The 11,693-nt window shown below is 42.5% G+C and overlaps 1 protein-coding gene across 1 annotated transcript in view; it reads right to left on the reverse strand.

The window, feature by feature from the left end:
• The window catches only part of GUCY1A2 (guanylate cyclase 1 soluble subunit alpha 2), a 380,482-nt gene that overhangs the window by 108,271 nt on the left and 260,518 nt on the right, over positions 1-11,693 (reverse strand). Inside the window, exon 6 of the mRNA XM_019523782.1 lies at positions 8,881-9,024. Within this exon, the coding sequence (XP_019379327.1) occupies positions 8,881-9,024 (144 nt within the window). The remainder of the gene's footprint in view (positions 1-8,880; positions 9,025-11,693) is intronic.

Here is an 11,693-nt window from a genome sequence, read left to right on the forward strand (position 1 = left end):
TTGCGACCCATCTGACTGTGTAGGCATCAGTGCCAGAGTCGCCTAGTTTTTTGATGAGAATGGGGTGAGAGACAGTGTCAAAGGCCTTCCTAAAGTCCAGAAAGACTATGTCCACCGCGACACCTGTGTCCAAGAATTTTGTGACCTGGTCGTAGAAGGCCACCAGATTGGTCTGACAGGACCTGCCTCTAATGAACTCATATTGGTTGCCCCTAAGGATAATTTCCCCTGCTGTTCCCTCACAGATGTGCTCCTGGATAATTTTCTCAAAGAGCTTCCCCAGGACCAAGGTAAGACTAACGGGCCTATAGTTTCCTGGGTCCTCCTTCCTCCCGTTTTTGAAAATGGGGACCACATTGGCCTGTTTCCAATCCTCTGGCACCTCTCCAGACCACCACAAGTGTTCATAGAGCTGTGCCAAAGGTCCCGCAATGTCCTCTGCCAATTCCCTCAGCACCCTTGGGTGGAGTTCATCTGGACCTGTCGATTTGAAGATGTCCAGGCCCACCAGAAGTTCCCTGACCAGGTCCTCTCTGACCCTGGGCCTGGCTGTGCCCCTCCTGAGTTCGTCCAGGATTCCAGTGGGGGGGGATATTTTGGTCTCTGCCCAGAAATATGGAGGCAAAGAATTTGTTAAAGAGGTCGGCTTTATCATCTGGTCCAACCACCAGATTACCAAGTGTGTCCTGCAGGGGTCCCACATTACCCAGTACCTTCTTTTTACTCCCTATGTATTTAAAAAAGGACTTCTTGTTGTCTTTGATCTGGGTCACTAGTCCCAGTTCTGTGTCCACCTTAGCCTTCCTAACAGCCCCCCTACAGTCTCGAGCAATGGAGGTATAATCCTCCTTGGTGATGCCCCCTCCCTTCCATTGGGTGTATACCTCCTTTTTAGCTTTCAGACAATCCTGAATGCCTCTGGTGAGCCATGGGGGCTTTTGAGCACCCTTGCCCCCTTTGACTCGCATTGGGATTGTTGCCCCTTTGAGCTCGGAGGATCGTCTCCTTAAGGAACAGTAGATGTGATGGGCTGGATACAAAACAAGTTTTAGCAGACCTTTCATACACTAGCCTATCTTGTGTCCATGAAGGTTACATGTTTTTCACATGGGCATTATTTTAAGGATAAAAGCTTCATAATTCCATACATATGTATGTACAAATGCATAGATGTAGGTATGATCACAGTAATTAGCTAAATAAACATGATAATCACAGGCATAAATGGCTAACTGGATATGCTTCTAATCATCTATATGCTTCTAATCATCTGTGCCTGCATGTGAGATTCTACAGAAGTTACAGATGTTGGATCATGAAAATCTGGCCCTACATTTTCCAGTTTTATAATGCAGTTGTTTTTTTTAACAGTGAACTGTATTAAAAACATATGTGGGGAATAAACATTCACATTTTGGATAATTCAACCTAAAAAAACCCACAAAATAAACCAGAAAAGTTGACAGCTGATGTAAATACATTCAGTGACCTAGAATTATATCACTGAACAAGGCTTACTGAAAAACAACAATAAAATAATTAGATATTAAAAGTGCAAGTGTATGTGTTTTTAGTCCCAGAGTTGCAACTGGTATTTCATATTGTCTTGATCTTAAACTTTGTTCTTTGAAACTTTAGTCTGCCCCTCTAAAGGGGAACAGTCAGCCCTGTTGAGATATCCTAGATATAGGGCATTAGGATGGTGAGCTTAAAACCCCAGTGGAGACAATGGAAAAGCTGCAAACAATGAGGGAAGAGTTTGCAAGTAGGAGGCAAGCTGTGAGTCAAACAAGCTTGCTAGAACTGCTGTCCTGGGGTTAGAGCTCAAGGGCTTCCCTCCTAGTGTCTGGAATAGAGCAGAAAGGTTTGATTTTATTTAGCGGTTTATTTGTTTGCTGCTCAAAGAGCACGCTCAAAGAATGGGAGAACTGACCGAGAAGATCCTCAGGAAACAAAACCTGCCTACTGAAACCCGCAGGCTAGGCAATCCATTTACAATTCTTAACTTGACGGTTCAGATTTAAAATAGTCCCAAATAATCATCCATCTTAAAATAAAGCATATTAGTCATATCGCCACATATTTCGGGGTTCAGTTCTGAAGTCTTATGTTCCAGCTGTGATCTCAGAGAGATTAGTTAAGAGATACATCTCTGGGAAGGAAATCTCTGTAAATAGCAGGATGACTTAACTGTGTCTGCTTCATAGAAGCAAGTGTTATCAAAATAAAGGAGGTGGGACAATTTTATGCAAAAAACTCTACTTTCATTAATAAAGCATAATTTTTAAATTTAGAGAGCTGGTCTGTAGTTAAATACATTATATGGAATAGCTAATAATCGGTAATAATCAGTTTCTGCTGTTAAATGATGTCTTATCAGCTAGCTTATTGGTAGAAACACAAATCACTGTACTGATTAGCAATTGAGAACATGAGATACATTCATTTTAATATGATTACATTTTTATTTTAAATCTGTGCCTATGACTTGGTGCAAGAACTGACTAACTTAAAAAATGGCAAGTTTTAGAGTTAGTCTAAAACTAAAACAAAATAGGCTAGTGTATGAAAAGTCTTAGACTGGGTTCTGTCATTTTTAAACCAGTCTATGTGTTCCAACCTTCTGTCCTATAGGTTGGCACACATACACACAGGTCAGCACAAAAATATATAGACCACTTTTGTGTGCCGAACTTCTGTTCTGTTACAGGTACAGATCAGTTTCTGATCATTTATACTGGTAAAAGTGTAATGTCTGTACCTGGCCTGAATCAGCCCAATAGTAATTTGCATGTGTGCTTCAAAACCTCTATTCCTACAGCTTAATCCACACAGGTGCAAGCATGTACCCAAGTGTGTCCAATTGCAGGGTAGAGACCTATACTAGGTTCACCAGGGGATGGAGACAAAAGTCAGGGTAAGTAAAAAGCCAGGGGACCTAGATTAAAACATAGTAAAAGAAAGCAACAGTGGAAGCCACAGAAATGATCTCAGGAAGAAGACAAAACAAACAGTTAGGTACCTGAGATTTTCATATACTAATGTGAGAAACATGGAGAATAAAGAGCAAGAATTTGAAAACCCTAGTAAAACCAAGGAATTATGATGTAATTTGGATTACAGAGATATGGTGGGATAGTTCCCATGACTAGAATGTTGCCATAGATGGGTATAACTTGTTCAGGAAGGAAAGGCAAGGGGGAAAAGGGGGTGCTGCCATATGATGTACACATGTTCTGAAGTAAAGCATGAAGTGGAAGGTAGGCCTGTTGAAAACCTGTGGGTTATAGTCAGAGGGGACAGCAGTAGGCGAAATGTCACAGTGGTTGCCTCCTGTAAACCACCAAAACAGGAGGAAGAAGTGGACAAAACCTTCTTTAAACAACTAATAGAAGTTTCCAAATAGCAGGACCTACTTTTCATGGGGAGCTTTAATTACTGGGCTACTTGCTGACAGGGAAACACAGCAATGCACAAGCAGTCCAGCAAATTTTTGGAGAGTGTTGGGATAACTTTTTGGTAGAGAGGCCAACTAGGGGGAAGCTGTTCTCGACTTTCTGCTCAGAAACAGGGAGGATTTTGTTGAGAATGTGAAGATAGAAGGCAATTTGGGTGACACTAATATAAAATGATTGAGTTCACAATCTTAAGGGGAGGAAAGAAGAAGAGAATACAGACATTGGACTTCAGAAAAGGATGCTTTAACAAACTCAGGGAACTGGGGAGCAGGATACCGCAGGAAGCAAGTCTGAGGGGGAAAAGTCTGTGAGAGCTGGTTGTACAAACTTAAGGGGTCTGTGTTAAGGGTGCAGGAATAAGTTATCCCAAAGCAATGTAAGAATAAGAAGTGCAACAGAAGACTACTCTGGCTAGGCAGAAATCTCTTCACAGAGTTAAATCTCAAAAAGGAATCCTACAAAAACTGGAAACTTGGTCATAAAACTAGGGAAGAGTATAAGAGTTTTGTACATGTGCCCAGGAAAAAAAATAAGAAAGGCCACAGCATGATTTAAGATGCAACTGGCAGAGAACATACAAGGCAATAAAAAGGGACTCTACAAGTACGACAAAAGTAAAAGGAAGACCAAAGAAACCATAGGTCCCTTATGAAATTCAGAAGACTATCTAGTTAAGAAGGCTGAAGTATTAATGCTTTTTTTATTTTAGTCTTCACATATAGAGTTGACAGCAAAGATAGGGAAGGAGTCAAACCACCTAAAGTAGTGGCAGAATAGGTTAGGGGTTACTTAGAGAAGCTAGATGCTTTCACATCAGTGGGGCTAGATGGGATGCACTCTAGGGTACTGAAGGAATTGGCTGAGCCATTAGCTATCCTTTCTGAGAACTCATGGAGCTTGGGTGAAGGCCATCCTGAAAGAGAAAACATAGTGTCCTTCCCATCTTTAAGAAAGGGAAGAAGGAGGATATGGGGAATTACAGACCAGTCAGTCTGACCTTGATACCTGAAAAGAAAATGAAGCAAGTCCTCAAGAAGCACCTGGAGGGAAATAAGTTGATCAGGAACAGCCAGCATGGATTCACCAAGAGCAAGTCATGTCTGATCAAACTTATTTCCTTCTACATAGGGAGACAAGTTCTGTGGATGGAGTGAGATCAGTGGATGTGATATACTGACTTCAGCAAGGCTTTGGACACTCTTCCCCACAACTTTCTCATTAACAAGCTAAGGAAATCCAGATTAGCTGAAAGTTCTTTAAGTTCTATACATAACTGGTTGGATCATTGAGCTTAAAAAGTAGTCATCAATAGCTCAATAGGTAGCTGAGAGGAGGTATCAAGTGGGGTTTTCCAGAGGTCTTTTCTGGGTCTGGTATTGTTTAATATCCTCATTAACGATTTGGAAAATTTGTGGATGGCACCAAATAAGCTGGAGTTGCAGACACTCTAGAGGGTATTGGAATGATCTGGATAGACTGGAAAATTAGTCAGATGAAATTCAGTAAGGACAAGAATAAGTACATAGTTCTGCACTTGGGATGGCATAATTTTATGCACAAATACAGACATGAGTGACTGGTGCTTCCTGAATCTGGGGGGACACCCACAGAAGTCACTGACAGCAGTGGCCCTGTCAGGGGGGCACCAGCCCTGCTGACAGCATCAGTGTCGGCCATCAGAGGGGGCACTGGCCCCATCGGGGGGGCACGTGCACCCCCGTACACCCCATACCAGTTGCCTATGAATACCAATGGGGGAATGACTGGCTGGGCTGCAGTATTGTGGAAAATGACATGGAAGTTTCAGTGGAATACAAACTGAATATGAGCCAACAAATTCTTCTTGTTGCAAAAAAATACAATCCAATATGCTGTTGGCTAACAGGGGTATCACTTGCAAATCAAGGTCAGTGATTCTTCTGCTGTATTCAACACTGATGCATAATGTATCAAGTTTTGGGCCTCACCCTTCAAGAAGGATGTGGACAGATGAGAAAGAGTCCAGTGGAGAGTGTTTAGAGACCTGGGACACACAAGTTTTGAGGAAAGGCAGAGGCTGATTTAGTCTGGAGAAGCAAAGAGCAAGGTTGGGGGGGAAGGTTGACAACAGCCTTCAAATACCTGAAGGGCAATTAGGCAGACAAGATTCTTTGGGTAAATCTGATATCTTTTAGACCAACTCAAATAGCTGGAAAAAATCTTCTTTGCAAGCTGTCAGGTACAAATACCCTTTGTCAGGCTGAGAAAGCATCTGCATTTGGTGTATGCTCTTCCCGGATGGAATGAATACTAAAGAAGCCAGAGGCTGGTATGCAATTATAGAAAGGAAAGGCTGAAGGATCTAGGGCTATTTAGTCTGGAGAAGACTGAGGGAGGATTTTATAACAGTCTTAGTCTTCAGATAACTGAAGGGTGATTATAGAGAGGATGGAGATGGGCTTTTCTTTGTGGTCACTGAGCACAAGACTAGAAGAAATGTTCATAAGCTTCAGCAGAGGAAATTGAAATTTGAGGTTAGGAGCTTTCTGACTCCGAGGGTGGCCAGGCATAGGACCAGGCTCCCTAGAAAAGTTAAGGAATCTCCATCCCTGGAAATTTTCAAGTTCAGGCTAGACAGATGCTTGGTTGGGATGGGTTAGTCAGGGACAAACCCATCTTAAGCAGGAGACTAGACTAGATGGCCTTCCAGCACTACTTTCCTATTATCCTATTTTTTCAAGAGAAGATTATGCAATTAAAAAGAAACAGAAAAGGAAATCAACTATCTGATCTGAGGGACGTAGCATTGAGTGATGTGGCCATAGCTCCACTGACGTCAGTGTTGGTAAGAAATTACAACCAGATAATTTAACATAAGGAAGGCGGCAAATACTTTTAACAGTGCAGGTTATTAATTATTGGAACAAACTACCAAGGGAGACAGTATATTCCCCACTTCTTGATGCCTTCAGATCAAGTCTAGAGGCTTTTCTCCAATATATGCTTTTGTCAACTACAAGATATTGGGTCCAGTGGCCTGTATTATCTAGGATGTTAAACTAGACAACTTAATGGTCCTCTCTACATAGCTAGGAACGAAGCTATAATGAATTAATATCAGATGATTATCTTTTCTATTTTCTAAAGCTAAAGCAGGAGCCAGATATTTTAGAGATTAACAGGAACAGGACTTCATTTTTAGGTCCTAGGTATGATAAAACTTCTCTTTTTTTTAACTTAAAAGAACTTAGGCATACCATTTTATTATTTTTAACACTATTCTCTTTGGAAGCACTTTTCTTCTGCAGTCTTTTCAATGACACTTTTTAAAGCCAGTTATTTTATCTATAAGGCACTTACTGTGAAATAATAATGATAGTAATATAAAAACAGCTAACATTTACTGTGACCCTCAGAGAGTCAGTCACACACTTCAAAACGTTCCTATAATTGCAGCAATCAGTTAAAATAAATCCAATAGATATTAAGAATCTAGAAGACAAAGACAACTCTTTCTATTGTTGTAGATTTGCAATGGTTTATTAATCCACCTTCATTGACTGGTATATTGGATCCAGTTGATCTATTAATCTGTAATAAACAGTGTTTAAAAAGAGCATGAAAGGAATAACCAACTAAAACCATTCAGAGATCAATGCCCAAAATGCTGACTTTTCAGAAGCGTGTAGTAAAAATGTGTTTGTCTATGTTTCCTTTCTCAAAATATCAGTACTAAGGACTGTCAAACATTTTAAATCAAAAGTGGCTTGGGCAAAAAAATAGGGTTTCAATTAAATCATATTTTTTTGGGAAAGCATATCTACTTTGTGTTAATATTTTTTACTCTTCATCAAAAAGCAAACAAAACAAAACAAAACCCCAAATACCTGAAAACTAAAATATTTCATCCAAAAAATATATATATATTTGTTTTATATATATAATTATTTGTTTTGTTCTTCTGTGTGGCGCCACAAACCGCACGCATTCCACATTAAACCATGCGTGGTGCTGTTAATTTGCAGTGCCGAGGCAAAATTTGGTACTGGGATTTCCCAGTAGTACAATAAAACCCAGAAGAAAAAAGCAACACAAAGCACACCAAAGTGGCACGCACCAAGACAAACACAGACACAAGGGAGAAGGCAGCCCAAGGCTGACTGCTTCCACGTCTCCGTGCACTGTGGAGCTTCTGCGTTCAGGCACCCTGTGCCCCAGCCAGTCACTCCCCATCTGGCTGGGGTTCAGTGTGCCTCAACATGGGGGTGCAGGCAGCCCTAGGCTGCCTGCTTCCCCATCTTGAGGCATACTGTGCCGCAGCCAGCTGCTCTGTGGTAGCCCCCATACTGAGGCACATGAAGACAGGGGAGCTGGCAGCCCAGGATTGGCTTCTTCCCTGTCCTGAGGCATACTATGCCCCAGCCAGCCAGGGGTTGGATGGTACAGAAAACAACCTTCATTTCCTGAGCAGGTCTAGCAAGTACATTTTTCCACATGTAATTCAGACAATGTATAACGCATCACTAGAGGGAAACGGGCAAAAGGGACTATCTACCAGTACCAAATGGTTTTTGTTACATAGTTCTGGTTAAGTCATCTGTCCTGAAAACTATTTCCACTACCATAAGTTATGATTTGCCTTTGAAAACAAGAAATCTACATTATAGGAAAAATAATATAACCAGAAACACAGAGTAATAGTGAAAGAACATGAGAGAGAGAGAGAGAGAGAGAGAGAGAGAGAGAGAGACAGGACCCATAAAGATGCCACTTCAAAGTACAGAAGTACACTGAAGTACAAAGTTGCACACACATACATGTCAGAATATTCTTATTTCATATTGTGCATGGATATGGATTAAAGACTAGACATTCTGTAACAACAGGATTCTTGGCACTAAGCACGTGCAATAAAAACTTACGTATCAGTGTCCCATTCATTCCCAGTTTAGACCAGATGTCCTTACTTCCACATCCCCATAACGAATCCATCAAGTCAACAAGTCTGAAGACTAGTTGGGCAGGGAAAAACAGAACCACTGCAGTGGAGTTGGGAATAGGCAGGAGAAGATATATGTTTTTTGTCACCTCACTAGTCTGTGGTGTCAGACCCAAAAGAAGTATTAGAGGCTGAGTAGGGAAAAGCAGCAATGTGTGACGGCAAAAGTGGCATGGTCCATCAGCAGGCCTATATTAGGATAACAGCATTTTGGCAGCAGGAGGTGGGGATCATAAATTAACAGGTCTCTCTGTAATGACTGAGAAATTTCAACAAAGTTAATATTCAGGAAAGACTCATTTTGACATTTAGAAACATCTGATTTACACTGCAACTTCTCATAAATGCGAAGAAAATTCTCTTGCATCACTGGGTGAATTCTACTTGACCAAATATACTTCTATGTACTAGTGGCTAGCTGGGAACACAGAGCAATAAGGTTACCTTAATAGGGCTCCCATCTGGAGTAAGAACCTCTTCTGAAAGTTCCATCATCTTCAGAGCCATCAGGGCAATGGCTTTAGCATGGCTAAGGCTCTTTTTATGAAGCCCTGCTGCAACACAGTACGCATCACCTATTGTTTCCACCTGCAGCAATCAGACAAATCAAATGTAAAAGTATGATAATGAACAGAAATCTGTACCATTAGTTATCTGCAATCAAAAAATGTTGCTTAAAAACATGTCAGCAAAACATCCATAAAATAAGCAATTAGAAAATGGAGTATAATTATGCGAGTTTGTAAACAGGCACAGTCAAAACCTGACATCTCATTGCATAGTTGTTCATCATCATTATAACTGGAGAAGATCATTAAATCTAGGACAGTGTACATTACCAAACTGAAAATGATAACATTATCCCACAGGAGAATAGGATTTTCTCTATTAGAACTAGACCAGAAACTATTTACAGCTAAGAACTGGTGCCACCGTATGTCATTCTGTTGTGTAGTGAGAGCTGTGCTAAACATTTATGATCCATAATAATTATCTTCTCTATTATAAAAGTACATTAGGATGAGAGTTACAGGAGGATAAATGTTTCCATAAAAATGCATAGTTCATCATGCCTCATTAGTATCTCACTTATCTTTAGCCTGGGAAAATTCAAGATGGAACATCGCATTGCTTAGGTTTTAATTTTTGTTTCAGACACTCTTATAGACTGCTGGCTCTTGCCTGCCTTTCTTTCTGAGATCCTAAGAAGATATGGAAGGAACAGAAGCAGTCCAGCTGAAACTTCTCCGGTGTTTTAACAGGAAATTCAGGCTGTCTCTACTGCACAAGCTACCTGAGCATAAGCACCTCAGAGCAATAAGTGCGGCAGACTGCTTCCTCTGCTCCCTTCCAATCATTTATGCTTGCTTTTCTTCATAGGCTAGTTACAGATGTTACATATAATCCAGACTAAGTGCCAAGAAATCCAAGCAAACCCATAACTATGTCCACGGCACATAGACAGGACTAAAAATGGAACCTGGAATAGAATCATAGGATCACAGAAATTATGGGCTGGAAGGGACCTTGAAAGATCATCTAGTCCAGGGGTGGGCAAAATGCAGCCCACCAGGCCATTCTATCTGGCCTGTGGGGCCCATAAAAAATTTAGAAAATTAATATTTATCTGCCCCTGGCTGCCTGCCATGTGGCCCTCAATGGCTTGCCAAAACTCAGTAAGCAGCCCTCCACCCAAAATAATTGCTCACCCCGATCTAATCCAACCCCTCCTGCTCTGGGCATGAATACTGCTGAGGTTAACTGATCCCAGCAGGGTGTCTGTCCAGTCTCCTCTTGAAGACTTCCAAGGGTGGAGACTACACCACCTCCTTGAGAAGTCTATTCCAGATTCTGGTCACCCTTATGGTAAAGCAGTTTTTCCTTCCATCCAAGCTGAAACCATCCTCTAACAGTGTATGGCCATTGCTCCTTGTCCTCCCCTGGGGTGCCCTAGTGAACAGTTTTTCTGCCAGCTCCCCATATTCACCCCTTACATACTTATAAATAGCCACCAGGTCCCCCCATCAGTCTTCTCTTCCCCAGACTGGACAGTCCCACATCCCTTAGTCTTTTCCCATAAAGTTGTCCTCCAGGCCCTTAATCATTCGTATGGCCCTTCTCTGGACCCTTTCAAGATTCTCCACATCTTTTTTGAAGTGTGGCCCCCAGAACTGGACACAGTGCTCCAGCAGGGGCCTCACCAGTGCTGAGTAGAGAGAAAGCATCACTTCCTTAGCCCTGTTCATGATGCATCAGCTAATCCCAGTATGCTATTAGCTCTGTTGACTACAGCACTGCACTGGTGGCTCATCTTCATCCTGTAATCAACCATAACCCCGAGGTCCCTTTCAGCTATTGTGCTGGCCAAGACATTTCCTAACCCATATTCATGTTGCTGGTTACTTCTCCCCAGTCCTGAATCTATGTGTATTCAAATGTATGTGAATAAGGTTAGTCCCGTGCAATGAACTTCTGTATTACATCCCTTATCGAATCAAGTCAGGTCACAGTCCGCTGGCATCCCAGGCTTATTCGCAGGAACCCACTCGCCCTGCACTTCACTGCTTCAGCTAAGCATCTAGCTCGCCCTGTCCCCAGGCTATTCCAGAGCTGAGTCAGCAAAGCCTCTGTTCCCAGTCCCATCTCTTGTCTTCAGCCAGCTGTCAGCGCCAGGCAAGAGAGAGGTGGGGGCAAGTGGGACTTTCAAGCTGCCAGGGGAGGCAGTGCCAGTGATGCATCTTGCATTCCCAGCCCAGTTCCTTCCCAGCCAGGAGACCAGTGCACTAGATCAGTTTTGGGAAGGCCTCATAGGATTTACACCCCTAGAGCCAGCACCGGGTTCCCAGCTGAAGCCCTTTCCTCTGCAGCCATGGGGCTCTGGTCCCTGTTGAAGGAGAAGAGGTGGGGGCATCCATGGTCATTTCCAGTGTGGGAGCTGAGCAAGCCCCCACCTCAAGTGTCAACTCCTTCTGGCTGGGCTGGCTCAGCTTAGATGGGTCCATTTCTAGCATTGTCTCATCAGCAGCCTCACCAGCTCCCCTTCTTCAACCTTGGAATCAATGGAACAAGAGACAAAGCCCCAGCTGGAGCCAGGTGAGTGCTGCTCCCCGCCAGCCACAGGTTCTGGGCAACTGTTTTCCCCCTCCTGCTCTGCTCCTGGAGATCCTATGATGCATCTTGTAGATTCATAGATGTTATGGTCAGAAGGGACCTCGATAGATCATCAAGTCTGACCTCCTGCATAGGCAGGAAAGAGT

This window comes from Gavialis gangeticus, unplaced genomic scaffold (genome assembly GCF_001723915.1).
Source record: "Gavialis gangeticus isolate Ggan-Ray unplaced genomic scaffold, GavGan_comp1, whole genome shotgun sequence".
In the NCBI taxonomy this organism is placed as follows: domain Eukaryota; kingdom Metazoa; phylum Chordata; order Crocodylia; family Gavialidae; genus Gavialis; species Gavialis gangeticus.